The sequence below is a fragment of the Astyanax mexicanus genome, chromosome 18 (assembly GCF_023375975.1).
Source record: "Astyanax mexicanus isolate ESR-SI-001 chromosome 18, AstMex3_surface, whole genome shotgun sequence".
Classification (NCBI taxonomy): domain Eukaryota; kingdom Metazoa; phylum Chordata; class Actinopteri; order Characiformes; family Acestrorhamphidae; genus Astyanax; species Astyanax mexicanus.
In genome coordinates, this window is record NC_064425.1 from 34906059 (window position 1) to 34934043 (window position 27985).

The following is a 27985-nucleotide window of genomic DNA, read 5'->3' on the forward strand; positions in this document are numbered from 1 at the left end:
CAGAGAGAAGAATGAGAACACACCTGAGAGGGGGACTGATGGAGAAAGGGTGGTCCCGCCCGTCTGTGGGGACAGAGGTCACTCTTAGACAGGAGAGGCACATTGTTCCAGCAGGACAGTGGAGACAGGACCCACCTGCACCCCACACAGCTCCTCTACACCTGTGGAATGGCACAACGCGATGTGGTAGGAGCTTTTTATTTGGTTTAGCATTTTTTTTTATCAGTAGTGTATAGATAAAGTTCATATATATTTGTATTTGTATGTATATAATACGCAGTATGAATATAAACACAGTAAAAATTTGTGCTGTGAAATTACAGTAATTAACTGGTCGCCGTTTTTCCATCATTGTACTGTTATTCTTTACAGTGCATCCATTTTAACCATATGAATTGTATATTTAATTCCAGCATGTTATTTTTGCATGTCATTTTACAGTGTCTCTACTGTGTAATAAACTGCAAATAAGTGTTTTCTAGAATGGCTGAAAAGCTGTTTTAAAAACAACATATACAATGTTCCTTAAATCAATTTATTTGGTAGAGTTCATCCCCATAAAATCAGCAAATATATGTCCAATAAAACTGAACAGCTGGGACACCCTAAAAGTGCCCTTCTTCCAGTCTGTGTTCCCATTAGTTTCTATAGATACTTCTTTACAGTAAAGAAAAGGTAACTTGCTCCTACAGTCTAGAAGACTCAGTACATTCTGTATATATAATATTTAAGGGAAGATAGGACTAGTGGGCAAGCACACTAAATGACTATGGGTCATACTCAGAGCTCTGTCTCCTCAGTGTGGAAAAATGGGAGGCAGTAAGTTTTGTTCTCCACTACAGAGGATGGAAAAGGCTGTGGTTTGAAAGGGTTAACATTACTGTATATTTCTAAAATCTTGCAGAACTAAGGTTAAAATTTTGAATTTTAAAAATCACTTTCCCTCTTATTGCCATAAAATATAAAAACTGTGATTGCCGGTATCCCAAAAAGAAAGTCCCTGTGTTCTGTTGGCCCCGCCCCCACAGCTGGATTGTCATTAGACAGACCACAGATTGCATAAATTATGACTTATTTATAGATGGACCTACCATATATCCAATGCAGGAGGCAAAGATTTGGTCTCAGAAGAATATACCAAGCCCCAGATTTAAATGTAGTGTAGCTCACAGTATAGTTGAAATACAAAAGAAATTTGTCAGTACTTGTGTATTGATATAAGTGTACTTTCTACATCTATAGAGCATTTTTATAGGTTTTACAAATTAAAATAAACTTTAAGTGTTGTAAGTGTAAGTGATTACATTTTGTAAGCTAGTTTAGTTATGAAATGCATACTGAAACTGAGATACAGAAACAAGTATGTGATTCAGGATCTGACAGAATAGAAAGGTGAAGATTTTCTCATGATTGTTCTTGAAATGTTTCCTGTATATACTTTCTATCTATAGCGTATAGCTTCACTTCTTGGTAATGATGCTCTACAGCTTTGTGTGAACCTTTTCTTCATCTTGAGAATTTGAGAAAACCACTTCCTCATATAGATCAGATAGATCAGTGATGATTGTTCAGTGTGGTGCCTTCAGCGATACGTTGAAATGTGAGCCTTATACCATTATTACCCTCCATATGTATAAGCCTACATATCAGCTACCCGGACCGTCAACTTACCTGCTAAGCCTGTTATTTAATTTTAGAGTCACAGGCTTACAAATTAATAGTCACATTATCTTACAACTCACTTTTCATATATTTGTATATTCATTGTCTTTGAATATGCCACAAAATAGACCATGTGATTTATTTTAGACTTTGTTTTAAACTTTATTTAAAAAAAATCTAAATGGAGGCTGCAACTCTCTTTTTACATTGTATTTACAATAACAATAATTACTATAGGCAACAAAAAACAACTTTTTTAGACACTTACTGATAATAAAGCATTGTTTTTATAAAGGTTTATATGCCTTAGAGAACATTCTATAAGAAAATATATGATTAATGTTACGATTGCTTTTGGGTCATGGGTGTGGGGGTGTTTCATTTCATGAAAACACATTAAAGAAGTCATCTCATATAACAGGCATTTAAGAGGTGTTAGAATCGTGCAATACATTTAATACATCGCTGACATAGACACAGTGGATGTATAGCAAGCTGTTTTAACATTTATTTGTGTATCCAGACTTACAGTGCAGATACAACAGCCCACAAAAGTGAGTACACCCCTCACATTTTTATTATACCTTTTTATGGAACAACTCTAAAGATATGACGCCTTAATACAATCCCTGCAGGCACGTAACAGTATTAGACGTTACCCTGACATAAATGTTTTGGCCAACATTTAACCTAAATTTCAAGTCTATTGACGTTGGTGGCCAGCTGGGATGTAAAGTAATCAGTGTACAGCTTGTATAACAGTGTAAAGTTGCTGTGCCCTCAAAATAATTCTACACACAGCCATTAATGGCCAAACTGTGTCAATATTTCTCGAGCATGGAGGTTAATTAAGGAATCAATGTCCCTGAAACGCCTCACATGCTCACATTGATATGTGTATAAACGTCACACTCTAAAAAGTAATTCTGTGTTTTAGTCAGGAGAACTAATATTATTAAGTTGAGTGAACTTACCAGCCAGTACAACTCAATAAAATGAGCTCAGAGAACTTCAACCTGAAAACTTTAAAATGTTTGTTGAGCCAATACAAAATGTGATTTGAACCAAATTTTAGTCACAGCTTTCCCATAAGGCTATATTTGCATATTGGGTGTGGCCTTACCCTTACCATCTTTGTGTTGTCTGTTGCCAAAAGCTACCTTATCCTGGGAGTGTTTGTAGGCTGTAAGAACACATTAACTTTATTCTGTGTTCCTAGTTGTCACAGTATGTTGGCTTATCCAGTCAAGTTATCATCTAGCTTTGACTCAGTAAAGCTGTGAATAAATAATATTTTGGGTTCATTCAACTTAATTCAGTCAAGTTATCATCTAGCTTTGACTCAGTAAAGCTGTGAATATATAACATTTTGGGTTCATTCAACTTAATTCAGTCAAGTTATCAACTAGCTTTGACTCAGTTAAGTTGAATAAACTTAAAATTGTATCTATTTACTACTTAACTGAGTCAAATCAAATGATGACTTGACTGAGTTAATTTGAATGAACTGTATGTATTGAGTTAAGTTGAGCCAATGAATATATATTGTTTCAGTGCACCTTCTTCACCAACAACAAAAAAACTCATATTTAAGAGACAAAGTTTTAGGAAGGGAAATGGATGAGTTAGCAGCTCATATGTGGAGCATCTTTTGCTAGAGTGGACAAACAGTAAACAGCTGGTCTGACGTACATGTTCAGGTCGAGGAAGTGAAAAAAGTTCAGGCAGTTTGCTTTTGCTGTTTTTGAAGCTATAGCTGCACAGCAGCACCTAGAGATGTGTGGATATGAGAGAGAAGCACGTAAACGCATTCTGATTTGATCGTTCATATGTCCATAGATCGGATCAAACATGATCAGTTCCAAGAAAATATAACAATTCTGCTTTCTTTTACATTTTAAATGATTATAGTTTTGAGCAGCCGTATGTCTCAAAAACAGAGAAAAAAACACAACAAAACAGCCTAGGGTTCAAAGGGTTAATAATAGAAAAAAATTGTTTCTTAAAAAATAAACAGTAACAAGGCAAACAATAAAACATGAATAACAATGTGCTAAATACCATGTGCTGCTACTGTTGAAGCTATATAGGGAACTATGGCTACTATTAACTAAAGACATAGTTCTTTAATTTTGCTCAGACTTGTCGTATCAGATTTTGAGAGTCATAACAATCATCACAGTAAATAGAAGTGCTCTAAAAACTAGACCTGTAACCATGGCCCTGTGTGAAGGATCAGGGCTCAGGTGTTAGACCTAGGGGGCAGAATAAAGCATTATATTCCTGTGATCTAGCTGTAAAGATGGGTCACAGATCAGCAGTCTGAAGGAGTGTGAAAGAAGGTCAATCTGCTCAAAACAGAAATCAGCCTTCTGTCCCACTTCCCACTGGTTACCTCCCACTTCACTGTGGAAACCAAGACCGGATTCCATTGTATGTTGTTGCTATGAATAATAAAAATAAAAAAAACACAATGTAAACTAATGTAATGTAAAAGTTTTTTTTACATCTGAAGTTTCAACTTAGGTTAAAAACTTTACAGTAATCTGTGTGGGATATTTAGTGTAATTTCATTAAAATTTAGATTTTTTTGCAAATGTATTAAAAAAGAAAAACCGAAATATCACATGATCATAAGTATTCAGACCCTTTGCTCAGTATTGAGTAAAAGCACACTTTTGAGCGAGTACAGCCATGAGTCTTCTTGGGAATGATGCAACAGGTTTTTCACACCTGGATTTAAGGATCCTCTGCCGTTTTTCCTGGCAGATCCTCTCCAGCTCCTTCAGGTTGGATGGTGAACGATGGTGGACAGACATTTTCAGGTCTCTCTACAGAGATGCTCAGTTGGGTTTAGGTCAGGACTCTGGCTCTCTGGCTGGGCCAGTCAAGAATGGTCACAAAGTTGTTCCGAAGCCACTCCTTTGTTATTTTACTGTGTTTAGGGTCATTGTCTTGTTGGAAGGTACATCTTTGCCCCAGTCTGAGGTCCAGAGCACTCTAAAAGAAATTTTCTCCAGAATATCTCTGTACTTGGCTGCATTCATTTTCCCTTTAACTGCAACCAGTCATCCTGTCCCTGTAGCTGAAAAACAACCCAATAGCATGATGCTGGTGGAGGAGGGCTGCAATGATAGTTGACTTTCTCCCATCTCCCTACTGCAACCCTGCAGCTTAGCCACAGTGATCTTTGGGTTCTTCTTTACCTCTCTCACCAAGGAAAACTTCTTCCAGATCTGTGCTTCACCACAATTCTGTCCCTGAGCTTCTTGTGCAGTTCCTTCCACCTCAGGACTCTCATCAGAAGAAATGGACAGCATTTAAGTTAAATTCGAGTGTCACAGCAAAGGGTCTGACATCTTATGACTATATGATATTTCAGGGTTTTTTTTTTTTTTATTTCCGTACATTTCATTTTTTTCTGTCAAGAAAGGGTGCAGAGTGCACATTAATGAGAAATAAAATAAACTTTTTTTATTTTCACAAATGGTTGCAATGACACAAAGAGTGAAAAATTTAAAGGGGTCTGAATACTTTCTGGACCCACTGTAAATTGCTTTATTTTGGTTGTTACAATATAATTCAATATGAATCTAATCCGGATAAAGCCACCACCTCTGCTGTACATCATCAAATGAAATAAATTCATAAAATCATTTTTAACAGTAAGACCTAATAGACTAATGCAGACATGCGTCATTCTCTAGTCCTCCTATGCCCATATTTGTGGTTCGGATTCTAAGCTGTATTTGTCTATGGCCAAAATTAATGGGTTTTTCAAAAACTCGCCTGTATCACTTCCTGCGGTAAATAAATATGTTCAGAACCCTATACATTTCAGGCCCGTAGCCAGCATTGTGATGGGGGGGATCTTTTTCCCCCAAAAGTGGACTTCATTTGGCTCTCTACTCCAATGCCCCCTAAATACACAAGCACACTTCAAACCTTTTAATTTAGACATATTTTATTTATTATAAGTTTGTTGTGAATCTGTTGTTGCTGTCCTTATTTGTTCATCTGTTGCTCCCCACTGTTAACATAAATTTGATATAAATGTAAATGTTACTCAAACTTCCTACATCTGTGATGTGACTTCATTGTCTGTCTCTGTTGCTCACCTCAGTTGTCTGTTGCTTTGTTCCATTGTCTCTGTTGCTGCCCTCCATTGTCTGTCTCTGATGTTGCTGTCCTTTATTGTCTATCTCTCTACTATTGACATAAATAGATAAGAATTACTTCATTAGGAACACTATCGGTATGGTCATTAAAACTTAATCATGAATTAATAATACTATAAATTGAAGTGTTCGGTCTTATTAAAATCTTCCTATAACTGTGCTGGGACTTCGTTGCCCCCCCCACACCCCCCCCCCCTCCCTTCAGCTCGCTGAACTCGGCGCCTGATTGGCTGACAGAGCTCATTTGCATACCGTCTGGTCTGTGAGGGTCTGCTGATTCATTAGATATGCGTGGATTCGTGGAGCGACCAATAATCCGCTTTTAATAACGCGTTAAAGTTGATATTATTTTTTTCTGCCTCAAATTATTTCAAGCACTGTTTGGATATATGTGAGAATTACTGGTGACTGGATTGCGTTTTGAAGGTAAGAGTGTGGGGGAAGCGCTGGAGGGGGTTGGGTGTGTGTCTCGAGTGTCCTGAGGTAACTTAACGTCAAACACAAAGCCAAACACAAGCAGATTTAAACTCTAAACACAGTTCCGTAATCCGGAGAGGCAGACGGTTCGAATGGTGTATAACATGTCCGCATTCTATCAAATATGGACGTACGAAAAACGCAAATATGAAAATAATATTTCATAACTTTCATAAACCAGGCATATTTCGCCCTAAATGTTTATTTTCTGAAAGGAGATACGGCTAAATAGGCTAGATAACTGAAAAGCTTTAAAATGGCATATTGGGTGTCTATATTGAACCTATAAGTATTCATAAACACAGCCAGATATTAAATATGATATTTTTCTGGCCCGCCGGCGGGCCAGGGCGTGTTAAGAGGTTAACCCCCTTTTTACACCTGTATTTTATATATGGCCTTAGGAGCAACAGGCATGTTGAGAGTAAAATACACCCTAGCTTGATCGTCAGAATTGCAAAGTGAGTGACTGAATGTTATTGTCACTTAACCTACATTTCTTAAAAATCATCTAAAATCCAGACTTTGGAGTTATCGCAATAATAACAGTAATAATCCGGTGTTACATGTACAATATACTATTGGGCTAAGCCGAGCCCGGCACTTTTAACGCAGGGGAGTTGTAAAGAAATGGAAGCCCTGCACTCAGCAACTTACCGATTTTGGGCCTTTTTTTGAACAAGTCACCAATATTTTGGGACAATGTTACCGCCGTTTTCTTCCGTTTTCGCTCCTTGTCTTCTTTTTTACCCAATTTCTCAAGTAACTTTCCCCTGATTCTTATTCTTTCCACAAGCTAAGAACAGAAATGGGGGAATTACCGCCACCTACTGGATTGGTGTAAAACAGTCTGAACAAAATGTGTAAAGAGAAACATTAACAATTTTTCTTACTCGTCACTTCTCTGGGTGCAGGCGGGGGGGGGGGGGGGGGGGGGTGGCATGGGGTGGCTGAGGGTGGGTTGTGGGGGATGGGGGGGGGATCGAACGAACCCTTCGATCCCCCCTGGCTACGGGCCTGCATTTTATTCTGTGTACATTTTTCTCCTGAGCATCACTGGATCATCAAGATTTCAAAATCATTTATGAGCAGTCTTGCTCAGGTTCTTAGCTGCTGGGATGTAATGTTTAGCATTAGCTAAAAGTTAGCATTTTTCTTATTATGACTCTTAAATAATTTTGAAATACAGAGGATTATAAAGCACTTTAGGCATTGCTATTGTATTTTATTATTACAGAGCAACACATTTTAATTATTAGTGTAAAATATCACTTGCCATTTTATTTAACGCCTGCACAGCTACCTGGACGTGTCCAACACTCCTCAGCAGCTCATTTACAGGAACAGAAATGATATTTTATTTAGTATTCTGTTTATTGTTGATGTAAAAGTTGGATTTTTGCTGCTGTGTGTTCATGTGCACATGTGTAAACAAGACAGGAATGGATGGTTGACTGAAGTCAGGGTTTAATCAGTCAGTAGAGCACCTGTGTTTTCCGCTGCCAAGATAGCAATATTATCAAAAATCAAAGAACATTATCTGAACACACCTCACTTCCAGACCACCACGCCCATCAGCACAGATATATTCATAAGCTCATATGCTATTTGAAAGGGGAGAAAGTAGACTGTTGGCGAGGTGTTAGATAGCAATGAGCATCACAAAGTGCCTTGCGCAGGGTGTAGGTAGTAAGACATATCTGGGTAGCCAATGACCATCTACAAAAAATATATTCTCTGGCAGGTGTGAATATCTGTCCTTTTTTTCAGGTGAATAAAAGTACATCAGACTAAAATACATGTATCTTATGTTGCAAGAGATATACAGTATTTACAGCTTCTGTTACTGTCAGTTCACTGCATTCAAGCTGAGCACAAAGGGCAGAATACTGTAGGCTGCTGTAGCTTTAGTTTAATGTTTTTATTTATTTTATAAAATTAGGCTTAATATAGTGATCACTGTTCCAGTAGGTAACACGGTGTTAGAAGTACAGGGTAATATGCATGATGATTATGACAAGTGAAGAATGTTTTCCTCCTTTTTTAGAATGATCCTCCTCCTCCATTCTACCCGGTGGCAGTGCACGCCCAGCCCTCTCTCATGTCATATGAAGAGCTGATCTATGGGATAAGTTATGGATATGTCCAGAGTCCTGTCCAACAGTACATCCCCCAGAATCCCCTACCCGTCGCAGCTCCAATCATCACCCCACACAGTTTCCGTAAGTGCTGATCTCTAAAACAGAGATTTTCCTCTCTGTGCTGTCCTTGAAGGTGATTAGTTGATGGAGGGCACTAAATAACATTACGCTTATTTTAACTAAATTTGTAAACAAATGCATGTAAACATATGCCTGTAAAATCTGTAGTCATAATAAGAACCTTGGGGGGGGGGGGGGGGGTTCTAATTTCATAATTTTAACTGACAAATAAATTTAACAATAATCATTTAAATGGTATGAATTGTTATATAAAGACAAATCCAGACATTGTGACCATTCTTAAAAAAATTAATTTACTTAACACTCTGGCTCTTGGTAAACAGGTAACTGTTGCCGCTGGTGACTCTAAAGGAGTAGCTAATTTCACGTGTCGGAAAAAAGAGTCTCCTATCACCAGAGTATCTTTAACAGGCTCCTTAAATTTGTGGGTTTGATTGGTCAATTCCAATATGCCCAGTTAGACTACAAGCCACATACAAAGTTGGCATTATAATATAATGTAATATAATATAATATAAAAAAGGGCCACCTGCATCAGGAAGGATCCCACCCACCCAGCCCACGCACTTTTTGTCCCGCTCCCCTCAGGCCGGAGGCTGCAGAACATCAAGTGCAAAACAACCAGACTGAGAAACAGCTTCATTCCAGAAGCTGTAAGACTTTTAAACTCCACCTAACAACACACTGCACTGACACACAAGGACAAATTACTGTTTACAAACACTGTCACCTCAAACCGCACTGAGACACTTTATCTGTTACTGCTCTAATTCCATATCATGCTGCTATAACACACTTGCACTCTGGACTTCATGTTGCTGCTACCTGTCTACTCTCTCTATTTATTTTTTTATTTTTGGGGGGGGTATTTATCTTATCTATTTAGTATATTCTATTTTTATTGTATTCTTAATTTTATCTATATATCTATTTTAATAACAGCTCTTGGGTGTAAACTGGATAGTGAGATCACAATTTCATTCCACCTTATGCACCACATGTGATGCGAATGACAATAAAATCTACTTGAATCCTTGAATCCTTAAATAATTGATTCAACCATATATATAAAATATGAAATATATGAAATAATATTTGTCTTGCTCCTTGACGGTCCCTGGTGGTTAAGGTGCTGAACTGCAAGCAGAATCCCCTAAAGTAGCTCTTTCTGATTAACGACTGGGTCAGGTTAGCGAGTTTACGTAGTACTTTAGTTATGCACGCGTTTGGGAAACACTCTTTAATTAACGATCAATCTTAAGTACAAGTTAACGAAGTTCTTAGCGTTACGAAGCTTTCGGGAAACCCACCCCTGTTCAGGACTGGACTGATAAAAAAAAAAGTATTAATTAAAGTTTATTAATTGAGTAGGTCTCTTAGGACTCATTTTTTATCAATATTTATTTTAATAATTTGTTTTATTTTGTTATAAAAGGTAAAAGAACAATTTAGAAACAAGTGACTTGTTTACATTATTACATTGCTACATGACCATCCAATGTTTTATATTAAATGTATCTGGTCCATGTCCTTTAGTAAAAGCTCATGATACTATTTTTATGTCACAGACAGTCAAAAAAAGTGAAGACTTCATGTAAATATCTAAAAAAGGGTTTTATTTAGGCTGTAACTTATTCACCTTATCCACAAATGTGCTAACTAGCTTACACTATTTTTACAAGTATCGGCGGACAAGAGGTCTGAACAGGAGAAAGTCTCAGCAGTAGCCATGGCAGAAAAAAGCACTCACCTTGGTTTAATTTTGATTTGAAATTTACATAGACAAACTGCATAAAATATGCTAAAAGTGTATTAATAGGTGTAAAGGGTAAAGTGGAAGAAAACAGAGAAAAATGTAGAAGCTGAAGTATAAGAGGAGAGCTAACAGCAGTACACCAGCAGCAAGACAGCAAGACCTGTAAAAGCAGACCAGAGTCGTAAACTTTATTCAAAAATGTTTACAGTGTATCAGTGACATGGCCCCAGCCTGTGTCTTACTCTGTTTATATCCAGATATGTTTTAAAATAGTGTATCGCACAGCCAGGCACAAGGCACACAAATGCAGATAATAAACAGTCTTTATTTTAGGGTCTGAGCAAAAGGGAATAGTGGGGACCAGGCAAGGTCAATAACAACAAAAAGGGCAGCGTACAAAAAAACAAAAGTGGTCAGACAGGCCAGGGTCAAACACAGTAAATCCAAAAATCAGGGAGCAGGCAAGATGAAGTCAAAAATACGAAACAGGTTGACAACAAGGCAATCAACAGCACAGCCAAGGCAATAGAGTAGTCAGAAATACAAAACAGATCGGTTACGATGGACAAAAAAAGAAACACATTTAATGAGAGCTACTAGAAACTAGAACTGATACTCAGCAAGAACAGGAAGGAAGGAAGGAAGAGATATTTATACACAGAAAAACAGGTCCTGTTTATACTGGAGGTAGAATATTTACATTTCTATTCATATTTCTTAAAATTTTTGCAAGATATTTTAGGCATTTTAAATGAATATTGAAGGGAACATTTCCCCTTCCCAATATATATTTTGACTATGGCCTTCATGCATGTTATCGTGGTCCAGGTAATAATAATAATAATAATAATAGATTAATAGATAATATTACATTAGATAATAAGATCTAATCGTAGATCTAATTCTCTGATAAGTCTTAAACATTAATTTTTTCATTGGATATACATAAAAACGTTTATGTACCATCGGCTTTATGTACCAACTGCTGCATCATAATTATTTCTCATGTCCACGTATCCATAAGATCATAACCTTGTTCACTGTGTGACCCCCTTTTTGGGGTTTAGAATATTTAATTCCCTACAGACTGTCAACATTAACTTGGGGGTCATGATCCCCAGGTTAAGAACTCCTGCAGTGCATATTTATCAGTTTAATTTTCTGGATAAAATATAAATACTCCTAAATAAAAAAATACCAGGAACTATGGATTTATTGGTGTCAGTTTCACATAAAAGAACAACCAATGTTCTTCATTGCAGGTTTACACTATTCATTTAATTATAGCTCCAACATGTGGAGCATGAAGCAGTAACTTTAGTAAGTCTAATTTGGGGCGAGTATTAGGGAGTGTAGAGAGAATGTGATTCAATAAACATATATATTTGATGCCACGTATTGTATTGTAAACTAAAACAATAAGATATATTGCAATGTTGATATTTTGCCCCACCCGTCCTGTCCAGTGAGGATGGTATGGAGCAAGGCTATAACACATTTACAAAACTAATGGGGTTTATACTGTGTAAATCAGCTAAATGGCGCTAGAATACAGGTTTATATATAATACAGGTTCTGCAGTGTAATATTGGGTCACTGACTCAACACATGTTTGTCCTGTATCAGTGTCATGTTACACAGCCTGTGAAGACATGGCATTTCAGTTGAGTTCTGTGGTGTTTATTTCCTGCAGCCACAGCACCACCTAGTGGTAAGAAGAAGCAGTGCTGTGTCTGCAGTGCTCATTGTTACGGTGGATCAGGAGCTACACTTTTCTTGCTGGCCCTTCTTGCAGTGGTCATCTGGCTGGGAAGTGAGTAAAAACATGCAGCATATTCTTATCTTATTTTACATTATTTTATGTTTTTCTATTGTTAGTTGACTCAATGTTTGCATAATATTCCACATTTATTTGCATAATTAAGAATTTAACAGAAGTAACCCTTTCAGACCCTGCGTCCATTAAAATAGACATCATGTGTTTTTTTTATTCTTGTGTATTCTTGCACTGTTGTAATCTGCTGTCCATCAGCATAGATATTTATCAGCCAATCAAACAGCATATTAACCCCGCCCACTGCCCATCTGCACACTGAAAGTAAAACATGGCAGCATCACAGCTAATGGGGCATAATAAATGTATTTTTTTCTTACCATTTAGTTTTACTGCATAGGGATGATTTGTGAAATAAAGGAAGTTATATAAAAGTTATATAGGATAAAAATAACAGTGTTAAACAAATTATCATTATTATTATTATTATTATTATTATTATTATTATTATTATTGTGTATTATATTAGTAATTTATTTACTAAATCTTGTTTGTAAGTGCATTACAGACAATAACAGCATTTTTCATTACTGAAACTTAATTTAGGTCTGAAAGGGTTACAGCAGCTTATAATGAGAAATTGAAGCAATATTATCTGAGTTTTATATGGACTTACAAACTAACAAAGCATGCAGGAATTTAGCATTGGTGACTGTTAAACAGTTTATTTTATGTAAAAAAAATGTATAAAAAATCACCACACTGGTCAAGATATTCAGAGATTACAGTTTACTTTCATATTTCCTTCATTCAGTAAACATGAACTTGCACAGATCACATGCACAGAGACTCCTGTTGATCCAGGCATTTGCTGGATAGTTATCAAAACGATGGGACATGATATTTGCATATTAAGTGGAGAAATTATCTGTGTCCCTAAAATTTGTAGTATTCTTGTTACATAACTCTGCATTTTTAAAGAAGTCAGCAGAGAGTACATTTTGAGATGGTCTGTAAATGCCAAATTATGTGCTTTCAGTGCTCCAATGAGCCTCCTCCACCAGTGTCACCCATTGGTTTGTAGCTCGTTAAAGGTTTTCTTCTGCTAAAATCCATGTTTTCTTGTTCTTTGTGAAATACTATCGGTGTCTCTGAGTTGTATATGATGCTGCACATGAAACTGTTCCTTAACCTCTGATCAGGAAAAGTGCTAGGAACAGAATGGCGGTTATTCAGTGTTATACTGTTTGCTTTGCCCAGTAATTCAGAGCTAAGGAACAAATGGTTAGAATTTATCTATGGAACACCACCAGTGAAGTACAATTGAGATAGGTAGGTTTATTTTAGAACAGTTCTGTTTACACTAGTTAAAAGTAAAAATGGATTTTTACTTTCTGGACATCCGGTATATAGAATCTCCAGTGAATTTGGCGTTTTACAGAGACTTTTAAGACTAGGTCAGTGGCTGAACTGCACCTAGCAGGGCATAACACATGTTGTAAAGTATCATATGGCATTCCAAAGACTGTTATTAGTGTAAAATGTCTTTATTTTAAAACATTTCTAACTGTTGTCCATCTGGCAGATTGTAATACAACATTTTAAACACTCTCTCTCTGTCTCTCTGTGTGACAGTACATTTCAGCACCAAGTTGGCATCTGCTGCTATAATGCAGAATACTGGCGGCAGGGTGGATTATGGCGACGGGGCGAAGCAGTGGAGTATAACAGCAGCTGATTCCTGCTCCAACCTCACAGTGGAGTGCGACTCAGTCCGAGATTGCCAGCAGGGCAGTGACGAGATCAACTGTGGTGAGTCCATACGCATGCCCTACATTGCCAAAGAGAGGAAACTGTAAACCAGGTTCCCCTCATACATTTTGAAAGATGAAAGCATTAGCAGAATGAGGAGTCATAGTGAGATATCATAGTAAATCAGAATACCTGGCTGTGTGCTAAGGCTTAATTAGGACCTAATTAACTCTTTGTTTCTATCTTCATTGTGTCAGTGAGGTTTGCTCAGGGCGGAGTTCTGCAGGTCAGGACTGCTCAGGATGGCCGGTTCCTCCCAGTCTGCTCTCAAGACTGGGATCAAAGCTACGCTGACCAGACCTGTTCCCAACTCGGCTTCAGGCGGTAAAACCTGTTCTGTGATTGCATTTCCACATACAGTAAATCTGCACCAGCATGCATAATTCCATCACACCAGTCTAACACAAAGTATCTAACCCATCCAAAATAGAGGTCTAAATCAAAGGGCATTTCACAATAACGATGATGTCACAATTCTGTGACTGTGTGATACTCAATATATCACAAGACAATTCTGTGTGATACTTCACAGCATCTGTGTTACTGAAGAGGATAAAATACTCCCAATTAATCAAAAACCCAGAATAATGAATACATTGTTGTTTCACACAGTTTACAGTTTTTCTCAGTCACTTTGATGCATTTCTCAAATCAGAATTAATATTTGCACCACACTGTGAGCATTTCTCAAAACAGTGTGTACAAACAGCACCACATAATAGATGAGCAGCAAATGCTTGTACTGACCTCTAAGTCCTCTCTCAATTCCCCAAAGGTAGATATTTATATCAGTGAATGTGTCAGAGTCATCAGAATTAACAATTCTTTAGTCACTAATTAGCATCTTTCAGTTTGCTCTATAAGGACTTTACAAAATAAAAGTTTTGATGTCTGAGTGAGAATTATTTAAAAATTCAGCACTTTTTACTGTGAATCAAAAAAAGTTTCAGTTTTACCACAGAACACACAGACAAGACATTATCAGTTCAGGGGATATTTACCAGAAAAAAATTATAATAGAAATGTATAAAATCTGCTTTACAGACTCTGATAACTAGTTTAACTGAGCTGAATGTAAAGATGTTCCAAGTGAACTAATGGTTAGCGGTTCTGGTGGGTAAACCTGTCCAGCAGAATAATGGATAATAAATTGTGATCTGTATGACAGAAGCAATTAATAGTTTGTAAAACAGCATTCAGTTGTACAAAATAATTTGCTGTTTGACAAAATAAATGAGAAATTGCTTTTGTGATGAGCACAAATTACAAGATGTAGTGCAAATTGAACAACTGGTTTTGAGAAATTCAATTCTGACGTGAGAAATGCTCCAAAGCAACCGAGAAATACTGTAATAAGCAATATTCCTTACTGCAGGTTTACCATTTGATTATAGCACTACCATGTGGAGAAATAAAGCAGTAACTTTAGCAAATCAAATTAAGGAGTCCGAACGAGTTTAGCGCTCCTATATTTGGCAGGTATTGATAAAGTATTGCAGATATATCGACATGTAATCCAATCCCTTCCCAGTAATATGTCACTAAAAAACTGATGAAAAAGAGCTGTTGAACTATTGAACTATTTTCATTTTTTCACAACTACATTGTTTTTAAAGTTGTTAAAAATACATTGTTATCTGTATGGGTTGTTGTGGTATATGTATGTTTTTTTGTGTAATCTGTATGGGTTGCTGTAGTATCTGTTTGGGTTTCTGTGGTATCTGTATGTTTTGTGGTATCTGAATGGATTTCTGCGGTATCTGTATGTTTTGTGGAATCTTTATGGGTTGCTGTGGTATCTGTATGGATTTCTGTGGTATCTGTATGGATTTCTGTGGTATCTGTATGGGTTGTGTGGTATCTGTATGGGTTGTGTGGTATCTGTATGGATTTCTGTGGTATCTGTATGGATTTCTGTGGTATCTGTATGGATTTCTGTGGTATCTGTATGGGTTGTGTGGTATCTGTATGGATTTCTGTGGTATCTGTATGTTTTGTGGTATCTGTATGGGTTGCTGTGGTATCTGTATGGGTTTCTGTAGTATCTGAATGTTTTTGTGGTATCTGTATGAAATTCTGTAGTATCTGTATGGGTTTCTGTGGTATCTGTATGGGTTGTGTGGTATCTGTTTGGATTTCTGTGGTATCTATATGGGTTTTTCTGTGGTATCTTTATGGGTTTCTGTGGTATCTGTATGGGTTTCTGTGGTATCTGTATGGATTTCTGTGGTATCTGTATGGATTTCTGTGGTATCTGTATGTTTTGTGGTATCTTTATAGGTTGCTGTGGTATCTGTATGGGTTGCTGTAGTATCTGTATGTTTTTTTTCTGGTATCTGTTTGGGTTGTGTAGTATCTGTATGGGTTTCTATGGTATCAGTATGGGTTGCTGTAGTATCTGTATGTTTTTTGGGTAATCTGTATGGGTTGTTGTGGTATCTGTATGGGTTGTTGTGGTATCTGTATGGGTTGTTGTGGTATATGTATGGGTTGTTGTGGTATATGTATGGGTTGCTGTAGTATCTGTATGTTTTTTGTGTAATCTGTATGGGTTTGCTGTAGTATCTGTATGGGTTTCTGTGGTATCTGTATGGATTTCTGCGGTATCTGTATGGATTTCTGCGGTATCTGTATGTTTTGTGGTATCTTTATGGGTTGCTGTGGTATCTGTATGGATTTCTGTGGTATCTATATGGGTTTTTCTGTGGTATCTGTATGGGTTGCTGTGGTATCTGAATGTTTTTGTGGTATCTGTATGTTTTTTCTGGTATCTGTATGAGTTTCTGTGGTATCTGTATGGGTTTCTGTGGTATCTGTATGGATTTCTGTGGTATCTGTATGGGTTGCTGTAGTATCTGTATGTTTTTTGTGTAATCTGTATGGGTTTCTGTGGTATCTGTATGTTTTTTTCTGGTATCTGTATGGGTTGTTGTGGTATCTGTATGGATTTCTGTGGTATCTGCATGGGTTGATTTAGTATCTGTATAGGTTTCTGGGGTATCTGTATGGGTTTCTGTGGTATCTGTATGGATTTCTGTGGTATCTGTATGGGTTGCTGTAGTATCTGTATGTTTTTTGTGTAATCTGTATGGGTTTCTGTGGTATCTGTATGTTTTTTTCTGGTATCTGTATGGGTTTCTGTGGTATCTGTATGGATTTCTGTGGTATCTGTATGGGTTGCTGTGGTATCTGTATGTTTTTTTGTGTAATCTGTATGGGCTGCTGTAGTATCTGTATGGGTTTCTGTGGTATCTGTATGGATTTCTGCGGTATCTGTATGGATTTCTGCGGTATCTGTATGGATTTCTGTGGTATCTGTATGGATTTCTGTGGTATCTGTATGGATTTCTGTGGTATCTGTATGGGTTGTGTGGTATCTGTATGGATTTCTGTGGTATCTGTATGGGTTTCTGTGGTATCTGTATGGGTTTCTGTGGTATCTGTATGGATTTCTGTGGTATCTGTATGGGTTGTGTGGTATCTGTATGGGTTTCTGTGGTATCTGTATGGGTTTCTGTGGTATCTGTATGGATTTCTGTGGTATCTGTATGGGTTGTGTGGTATCTGTATGGGTTTCTGTGGTATCTGTATGGATTTCTGTGGTATCTGTATGGATTTCTGTGGTATCTGTATGGATTTATGTGGTATCTATATGGGTTTTTCTGTGGTATCTGTATGTTTTGTGGTATCTTTATAGGTTTCTGTGGTATCTGTATGGGTTGTGTGGTATCTGTATGGGTTGCTGTAGTATCTGTATGGGTTGTGTGGTATCTGTATGGGTTTCTGTGGTATCTGTATGGATTTCTGTGGTATCTGTATGGGTTGTGTGGTATCTGTATGGGTTTCTGTGGTATCTGTATGGATTTCTGTGGTATCTGTATGGATTTCTGTGGTATCTGTATGGGTTGTGTGGTATATGTATGGGTTTCTGTGGTATCTGTATGGATTTCTGTGGTATCTGTATGGATTTATGTGGTATCTATATGGGTTGTGTAGTATCTGTATGGGTTTCTGTAGTATCTGTATGGGTTGTGTGGTATCTGTATGGGTTTTCTGTGGTATCTGTATGTTTTGTGGTATCTTTGTAGGTTGCTGTGGTATCTGTATGGGTTGCTGTAGTATCTGTATGTTTTTTCTGGTATCTGTATGGGTTGCGTGGTATCTGTATGGGTTTCTATGGTATCTGTATGGGTTGCTGTAGTATCTGTATGTTTTTTGTGTAATCTGTATGGGTTTCTGTGGTATCTGTATGTTTTTTTCTGGTATCTGTATGGGTTGTTGTGGTATCTGTATGGATTTCTGTGGTATCTGCATGGGTTGATTTAGTATCTGTATGGGTTTCTATGGTATCTGTATGGGTTGCTGTGGTATCTGTATGGGTTATGTGGTATCTGTATGGGTTGTTGTGGTATCTGTTTGGGTTGTGTGGTATCTGTATGGATTTCTGTGGTATCTGTATGGGTTGTGTGGTATCTGTATGGATTTCTGTGGTATCTGTATGGGTTGCTGTAGTATCTGTTTGGGTTTCTGTGGTATCTGTATGGATTTCTGTGGTATCTGTATGGGTTGTGTGGTATCTGTATGGGTTTCTGTGGTATCTGTATGGATTTCTGTGGTATCTGTATGTGTTGTGTGGTATCTGTATGGGTTGCTGTGGTATCTGTATGGATTTCTGTGTTATCTGTATGGATTTCTGTGGTATCTGTATGGGTTGTGTGGTATCTGTATGGGTTTCTGTGGTATCTGTATGGATTTCTGTGGTATCTGTATGTGTTGTGTGGTATCTGTATGGATTTATGTGGTATCTATATGGGTTTTTCTGTGGTATCTGTATGAGTTTCTGTGGTATCTGTATGGGTTTCTGTGGTATCTGTATGTTTTTTTCTGGTATCTGTATGGGTTGTTGTGGTATCTGTATGGATTTCTGTGGTATCTGCATGGGTTGATTTAGTATCTGTATAGGTTTCTGGGGTATCTGTATGGGTTATGTAGTATCTGTATGTTTTTTTGTGGTATCTGTATGTTTTTCTGGTATCTGTATGAGTTTCTGTGGTATCTGTATGGATTTCTGTGGTATCTGTATGGGTTGCTGTGGTATCTGTATGTTTTTTGTGTAATCTGTATGGGCTGCTGTAGTATCTGTATGGGTTTCTGTGGTATCTGTATGGATTTCTGTGGTATCTGTATGGGTTTCTGCGGTATCTGTATGGATTTCTGCGGTATCTGTATGGATTTCTGCGATATCTGTATGGATTTCTGTGGTATCTGTATGTTTTGTGGTATCTGTATGGGTTTCTGCGGTATCTGTATGGATTTCTGTGGTATCTGTATGGATTTCTGTGGTATCTGTATGGATTTCTGTGGTATCTGTATGGGTTGTGTGGTATCTGTATGGATTTCTGTGGTATCTGTATGGGTTTCTGTGGTATCTGTATGGATTTCTGTGGTATCTGTATGGGTTGTGTGGTATCTGTATGGGTTTCTGTGGTATCTGTATGGATTTCTGTGGTATCTGTATGGGTTGTGTGGTATCTGTATGGGTTTCTGTGGTATCTGTATGGGTTTCTGTGGTATCTGTATGGATTTCTGTGGTATCTGTATGGGTTGTGTGGTATCTGTATGGGTTTCTGTGGTATCTGTATGGATTTCTGTGGTATCTGTATGGATTTCTGTGGTATCTGTATGGATTTATGTGGTATCTATATGGGGTTTTCTGTGGTATCTGTATGTTTTGTGGTATCTTTATAGGTTTCTGTGGTATCTGTATGGGTAGTGGTATCTGTATGGGTTGCTGTAGTATCTGTATGGGTTGCTGTAGTATCTGTATGGGTTGTGTGGTATCTGTATGGGTTTCTGTGGTATCTGTATGGATTTCTGTGGTATCTGTATGGGTTGTGTGGTATCTGTATGGGTTTCTGTGGTATCTGTATGGATTTCTGTGGTATCTGTATGGATTTCTGTGGTATCTGTATGGGTTGTGTGGTATCTGTATGGGTTTCTGTGGTATCTGTATGGATTTCTGTGGTATCTGTATGGATTTATGTGGTATCTATATGGGTTGTGTAGTATCTGTATGGGTTTCTGTAGTATCTGTATGGGTTGTGTGGTATCTGTATGGGTTGTGTGGTATCTGTATGGATTTATGTGGTATCTATATGGGTTTTCTGTGGTATCTGTATGTTTTGTGGTATCTTTGTAGGTTGCTGTGGTATCTGTATGGGTTGCTGTAGTATCTGTATGTTTTTTCTGGTATCTGTATGGGTTGAGTGGTATCTGTATGGGTTTCTATGGTATCTGTATGGGTTGCTGTAGTATCTGTATGTTTTTTGTGTAATCTGTATGGGTTTCTGTGGTATCTGTATGTTTTTTTCTGGTATCTGTATGGGTTGTTGTGGTATCTGTATGGATTTCTGTGGTATCTGCATGGGTTGATTTAGTATCTGTATGGGTTGCTGTGGTATCTGTATGGGTTATGTGGTATCTGTATGGGTTGTTGTGGTATCTGTTTGGGTTGTGTGGTATCTGTATGGATTTCTGTGGTATCTGTATGGGTTGCTGTGGTATCTGTATGGATTTCTGTGGTATCTGTATGGGTTGTGTGGTATCTGTATGGATTTCTGTGGTATCTGTATGGGTTGCTGTAGTATCTGTTTGGGTTTCTGTGGTATCTGTATGGATTTCTGTGGTATCTGTATGGGTTGTGTGGTATCTGTATGGGTTTCTGTGGTATCTGTATGGATTTCTGTGTTATCTGTATGGATTTCTGTGGTATCTGTATGGGTTGTGTGGTATCTGTATGGGTTTCTGTGGTATCTGTATGGATTTCTGTGGTATCTGTATGTGTTGTGTGGTATCTGTATGGATTTATGTGGTATCTATATGGGTTTTTCTGTGGTATCTGTATGTTTTGTGGTATCTTTATAGGTTGCTGTGGTATCTGTATGGATTTCTGTGGTATCTGTATGGATTTCTGTGGTATCTGTATGGGTTGTGTGGTATCTGTATGGATTTCTGTGGTATCTGTATGGGTTGCTGTAGTATCTGTATGTTTTTTCTGGTATCTGTATGGGTTGCGTGGTATCTGTATGGGTTTCTATGGTATCTGTATGGGTTGCTGTAGTATCTGTATGTTTTTTGTGTAATCTGTATGGGTTTCTGTGGTATCTGTATGTTTTTTTCTGGTATCTGTATGGGTTGTTGTGGTATCTGTATGGATTTCTGTGGTATCTGCATGGGTTGATTTAGTATCTGTATGGGTTTCTATGGTATCTGTATGGGTTGCTGTGGTATCTGTATGGGTTATGTGGTATCTGTATGGGTTGTTGTGGTATCTGTTTGGGTTGTGTGGTATCTGTATGGGTTGTGTGGTATCTGTATGGATTTCTGTGGTATCTGTATGGGTTGCTGTGGTATCTGTATGTTTTTTGTGTAATCTGTATGGGCTGCTGTAGTATCTGTTTGGGTTTTTGTGGTATCTGTATTGGTTTCTATGGTCTCTGTATGGGTTTTTCTGTGGTATCTGTATAGGTTGCTGTAGTATCTGTATGTTTTTTCTGGTATCTGTTTGGGTTGCTGTGGTATCTGTATGGGTTTCTGTGGTATCTGTATGGGTTGCTGTAGTATCTATGTTTTTGTCGGATCTCTATGGGTTTCTATGGTATCTGTGTGGGTTGCTGTAGTATCTGTATGTTTTTTGGGTAATCTGTATGGGTTTCTGTAGTATCGGTATGTTTTTTCTGGTATCTGTATGGGTTGTTGTGGTATCTGTATGAATTTCTGTGGTATCTATATGGGTTTTTCTGTGGTATCTGTATGTTTTGTGGTATCTTTATGGGTTGCTGTGGTATCTGTATGGGTTGCTCTGGTATCTGCAGGGGTTGATCTGGTATCTGTATGGATTTCTGTGGTATCTGTATGGGTTGCTGTGGTATCTGCAGGGGTTGCTGTGGTATCTGCAGGGGTTGCTCTGGTATCTGCAGGGGTTGATCTGGTATCTGTGTCGACTGCTAAGGTATCTGTGTCAGTTGCTGTGGTATCTGCAGGGGTTGCTGTGGTATCTGCAGGGGTTGCTCTGGTACCCTCAGGGGGTGCTGTGGTATCTACATGGGTTTCTCTGGTACATGCAGGGGTTGCTCTGGTTTCTGTGTGGGTTGCTTTCGTATCTGTATGGGTTGCTGTGGTCTGTGTGAGTTGCTGTGGTAAATGCATGTGCTGCTGTGGTATCTGCAGGGGTTGCTCTGGTTTCTGTGTGGGTTGCTGTCATATCTGTATGGGTTGCTGTGGTCTCTGCAGGGGTTGCTGTGGTCTGTGTGAGTTGCTGTGGTAAATGCATGTGCTGCTGTGGTATCTGCATCTATCTGTATCGGTATCTGTATCTAACATTTGAATTTGGGCTGGAAGTCTAAACACAGCCATTGTCATTCTACTTGTTTTGATTCACCAGGTCATTTGCCTTAAGTTCAGTAGAGAACAAGATATCTCCAGTGTTGAACTTACAGGCCAGAACATCTAACCTAATTCAAGGTTTACTCAATGTCAGGTAAGAACATGCAAATTCTTACAGTTTATTTTGTCATAATTGATTACCCAAAATACCCACTCTTTCTCTACTGTACAGTGGAGGTAAATCACTACTAATTTATAATCCCAGATTGTCTATTGTTGTTCTTCTGTGTTTCAGCTCTTCCTGCTCAAATGAGAGAACAGTCACCCTTGAATGCATTGGTATATATGATTTTATATAATTATTAACAGAACAACTAACATTTCTTTTAGGAATATCACAAACAAAATGTTAGTGTTCCTAAAAGTATTTTAAACCAATTCATGAACCCAGATTAGGAAAAGTTGGGACATTATGGAAATGCTAATTTTAATGAATAAAATAATTGCGTTTCCTATATTTACATTGGCTTTCATCTAATTGCAGAAAGTATGAATAAGGTCAACATTATTTTATTGGTTAATATATATATAATCATGGAAATGTACTGACATGCCCCCCATATCAATCTTTCTTTTTGAGCAACATTGTTTTAATTATTTCAATAGTGTGTTTGAAATCTCATTATTTAGATTTCCTTTACCTCATAAATATCCCTAAACTGCCCGGTCAGCTTTTTGGAATGTGTTGCAGGCTTGAAATTTAGTGGATTTATATTAATAAATTAAATGCAGTTGAGCAGATAAAACATGACATCTTAGGTTCATACTGTCTGCAATAAAAAAAAAATCAAAATAAATATAATCTAATAATAAAAATAATAATAATAATTTAATGAAACATTTTCTTTGCGTTTTCCACACTGTCCTTACCTTTTCTGATCTGGGTTTGGGAGAAAGAATTATCAGAACTGTCAGTCAATTTAAAACACCTTAATTTGTATGAAACATTACTAACTGATTGTATCTGATACAGTAATCTGTTCTATGTTGCGTGTATGGATGCATTAATCAGTCCATGTTATGGGAATCTTAGAGGCACTGTTTCTTTTTTGTGACAGACTGTGGAAAGCAGAAGACCACCACCAGCAGAATTATAGGGGGCAGTGTTGCACAGCTCGGCCTCTGGCCCTGGCAGGTCAGCCTGCACTTCAACGGCGCTCACATTTGTGGTGGAACCCTCATCTCCCAAGACTTTGTGGTGACAGCAGCCCACTGCTTCTCAGAGTAAGTGTCCATACTACAACAGTTAGAATGAGTGGCACTGACATTCTTATTAATATTTTATTAATAACGATGGATAACCTAGATAATCTACAGGGGAGATTTTTTAACACAACATTTATGGATTTGTAGAGCCACTCCTATTAAGTACAGCTCTATACAGGAGAGTCAGTAAAGCTTCTCCAGTACCAAGACTGGATCAGTATTAGCATTGGCCGCAAAGCGCATGGCTAGCTCTTTTGCTGTTCAAAGGGGTGTATATTGGACTGTAGCCTGCTGCTAACCCCAGATAGCACTGCTGGAGCAGTTTTATCATTAGCCACTAACTGTGCTAAGTGCTAGCTCTTTTGCTGTTTGGAGTTGAGTATATCAGAGTGTGATCAGCGTGTTAAAACAAGCTACAAACGAACCACTAGCTAATATCGGGGATGGGGTTCCTCATTGTAGTGCTGTCGTTTGGCATTTCCTAGAACTAGTGGTTAACCGCTAATGCTAATATTGCTGCACCCAGCCTTAGTGGAAATCTGGAAATCTAAGCTTACTGTAAATAAATTTAGCTAAGGTTTTAGTTACCCCTCCCCCACCATTACCCAGTGGCGAGATCTGCCGAATTAGAAGGAAAACATGCTGACAACTCTGTTCTTCACTAGTGTTGCATAATGCTCCTTATAATCCAGTGCGACTTATATTGCAAAAAGTACAATAAAGCAGTGATTAAACAAAAATAAACACAATATATGTTTTTAATAATGTATTTATATTTAATTTGAACATAGACTGTGCTATATGAACTATGTTTTAGTACCAGTGGAGTTTCAAAAAGGTCAAAGTGCATAAAAGTAATCTACATTCTGAACAATGCCATGTTTACTAATACTTACTAAAACTTAAAAAAAATAAATAAAATACTGCAGTATGTTGAGCCAAAACTGGTAAAATGCATACATTTTTCATAAATAGGTAGTGTGTTTATAATTAATTAAGTGTTTAATTGTGAGAGTAAATGTAACCTATAGTGAGTGGTTGATGCTTCATTTCATCTTCCAGTTCAAATCCTATATACATGGATGCCAAACTCTGGCGTGTGTATACTGGAGTGTCCTCTCAGGACAAGCTTCGAGAGCCTCATTACATAAAGAAAATCTTACTGCATGATCAGTACAACAAGGACACCAATGATTACGACATTGCTCTCCTGAAGCTCTCCAGTCCTGCAGAACTGTCCAGTGAGTATTTGATTTTAAAATTGTGGAGGGGAGGAGGGAGGATTTTAATGTGTATGTAGGATTTAGTGGTTGCATGTGTGAACCTATTATTTCTGATAATAAAATCTAGGCACTGTGAACCCAGCCTGCCTTCCTGCCTTTGACAAGAACTTCCCCTTTGGAACAGAATGCTGGACATCTGGTTTTGGGGCAACCGTAGAAGGATCAGGTAGAGATACACAGTTAAGAATATGCATGAATAATTTCTTTATGATCATGGCACAGTGTGTCTTTAAACTAACAAGTGAAGTGTGAACGTTTCCCAAAACCATAATAACTAAAGTATTTCCTGTTGTGTTTGGTAAGATTTTCATAGTGGAAAATATTATGCCAAATTATAACAGATGTGTAATTAATGTATTATTTAGGCCATTCATTTTAGCATCACCACCTGCAGCAACAATAATAACAATACAATTTACAACAAAATGCAATTATTAAAAATAATAACTAATGCGTTTGAAGACCACTCCTGATGGACAAATTTGCAGTGTTTTTTTTAAAGTTGAAACTCTGGTTGAAACTCTGAAAAGAATATATGTTGTTTCTGCTGATATTTGTTGTTCGTACTTGTTCTACATTTAAAAAAATTACCATTTCTTTAAACAAATGTGTGTGTGTATATATATATATATATATATATATTATTAAATGAATATAACATTTTAATTTTTTTTGCTTTCAATATTTACTCAGTTAATATTTGTCTGATATTAAAGGTTGTTTGATAATCTAAAAAAATTCAATGACAGAAATGCAAAAACAAAAGAAATCTGTAAAGGGGCAAATACTTTTTCATGCCACTTAATCATAATGACATTTTTCAGACTATCTAAGTTGATAATGTACTTAGCAATTATGCTTTTGGGAAACCCACCCTTGTTAAAAGAGCTGAAATCTCCCTGTATCAGATATCTTAAGCACATCTAATTTATTACTCCTATCTAAGGGCACTTATTAAGTACAGATTTTCAAATGCATGTAAACTTCCTAAGATTAAGATTAATAACACAGGGCAAAAATAATAGTGCCTAGTAACATATTGAGCAATACATCTTAAACTGAGCTTAACTCATATGGAACCGGATCTCTGATTTTAGATCAGTAATTGGTGCGTAGCCGTGCTCTGTTTGTGGCAGTGTGGTAGACCTGCTGCTCTGCTCACAGTGTGTGTTGTTTTCTCAGACACTGGCTCTTTGGACCTGATGGGGGTGGAAGTGAGCATCATTGATGGGCGCGTGTGTAACGGTAGTGATGTCTACAAGGGACGCATCTCTATGAACATGATGTGTGCTGGTGACTTGCAGGGGGGGCGGGACTCCTGTCAGGTGGGTTTTATACTACTGGTTGTTGAGCATGTCCATCATATTAGGCCACAAAATACCCTAAAGCAAAGTCATTCTGTGCTGGTCCACTTGCTTTGAATGCTTCTTACATTCCTGTTATTCTTGTGACACTAATTTATTCTGCTGCTTGGACTGGTACTGTGATGCATGCAGGGAGACCATATGCTACAGACATATGTGTTCTCTCTTCATATTTCTCCAGATTTTTTTCCGTTATCATAGAAGTACTGCAATATTAATAAGCACATTTGTAATTTACACTTTAAAATAAATAGGGAAAGTAAAAACTTAATATTTAATCTTGCTTTGTGAAATAAAAAAAAAAATAAAAAACTAGACCTGCTTTTAGGATTTCTGCAAGGCAATTTTTTGCAGTTTTAGTTTTTTTTTGCTTTTCACCGTCCACATAATCCCGTAATACCAAATGCATTCAGAGATGAGGAGGTCTGGAACCTTACAATAGTAAATATATTTTTTTTTCTGCAAGATAATAAAAAAAATATCTGCCAGAAAGTTACAATTTTACCGACATTTTCTTGAAACCATGTTTTTAAAAGTCTTGTTATATTTAATATTTTTAAAGTACATTGATCAACTAAAAAAAGTAAAAAAAAAGTATTTTCTTACAGCATGAAAATTATTTTTCTCAACATTATACTGTGACATGCAGGTTCCTAAGGTTTTATTTTTTATTTTCATGTTTTCTATATTGTTTAATATTTCTATCAGAAGTTTTTTTTTTTTCAGTTTTTTTCTGATGGCAATTATCTTCCATCTAGAATTAAAAACATCTCTTGAAAAAAAGGATCGTATTTAACCATTGTGAAGTACTTTTTTTTACATTGGGTAAAATGTAGAATGTTAAACCTAAACAGAAAATAGAGCTATGATGATTTATCTTTGTTGTGGCGGACTGGTTTGCACATTAAAGCGTTGATATGCATATTTCATTTGTTGCAGAGAGAAGGATTATTTACTATAACATCTTTAATAATGCTTACGTACTTTTAACATAATTTATGAACCATAAACCAACCTGTTTTCCCTCTACTGATTACAGTGTTAAAAGAGTGTTAAAGCAAATCATACAGAACACTACTCTCTGTGTTCAGGGGGACAGTGGCGGCCCACTGGTGTGTCAGGACAGTGACCAGAGATGGTACCTGACAGGTGTGACGAGTTGGGGAATCGGTTGTGGACAGAGACAAAGGCCAGGCGTCTATAGTAAAGTGAGCACCCTGCTGCCCTGGATCTACAGCATAATGCAGGTGAGATGATGAGCATGACGACACAGTATCTTCCATAACTGACATATAACACTGTCATATTAAACCACACTTCATCATACCTATATTATTAATGTTTTCTTTGGTTATTTACAGAAAGAGAGACCTTAACATGATCCTGCGGTGGGACTGGAACACTCTCCCTTACCAAACAGGAATAACACAAGCCAGACTAGGAGAAGCACAAAAGACTAGGAGAGATGTAAAAAGACAGGGAAATGTGGTGCCACAGACAGAAGGAAATATTAATAAATCTGCCCTTTAATCCGGGGCTGTGTTTCTCTACTACAGTCAAACATCCACTGAACTGTTATTCATCTTAATGTAAGTCTTATATAAAATCATATCTGCATACCATGAATGGTTTTTCTTTTACTTTTACACAAAGTACAAATTCTGAAACCAAATGATTGACCTTTAATCTTTGTCTTGCTGCGTATCTCTGCTGTGTGGTTCATTTGTTCTGTTTGCTATAAAGCCAAAGAACACCATGCAGATCTGAATTGAAATTTCAAGACCAATCAAAATCCAACTTAAAAAG

General features: G+C 37.3%; 1 protein-coding gene across 1 annotated transcript; it reads left to right on the top strand.

The window, feature by feature from the left end:
• Positions 1–27805, top strand: tmprss13a (transmembrane serine protease 13a). Its single transcript, XM_007239081.4, has 13 exons — positions 1–186; positions 8365–8539; positions 11989–12108; positions 13705–13881; positions 14079–14205; positions 22325–22420; positions 22562–22605; positions 23385–23550; positions 24595–24773; positions 24883–24981; positions 25998–26140; positions 27271–27426; positions 27541–27805. The coding sequence occupies exons 1-13, from the start codon at positions 169–171 to the stop codon at positions 27553–27555; spliced, it is 1515 nt and encodes a 504-aa protein (XP_007239143.3). The 5' UTR covers positions 1–168; the 3' UTR covers positions 27556–27805.
• Positions 27806–27985: the final 180 nt, after the last annotated feature.

Coding starts and splice junctions, on each gene's coding strand:
- tmprss13a (XM_007239081.4), top strand. Junction 8,540..11,988: donor CATCACCCCACACAGTTTCC/GTAAGTGCTGAT, acceptor TATTTCCTGCAG/CCACAGCACCACCTAGTGGT. Junction 23,551..24,594: donor GCAGCCCACTGCTTCTCAGA/GTAAGTGTCCAT, acceptor TTCATCTTCCAG/TTCAAATCCTATATACATGG.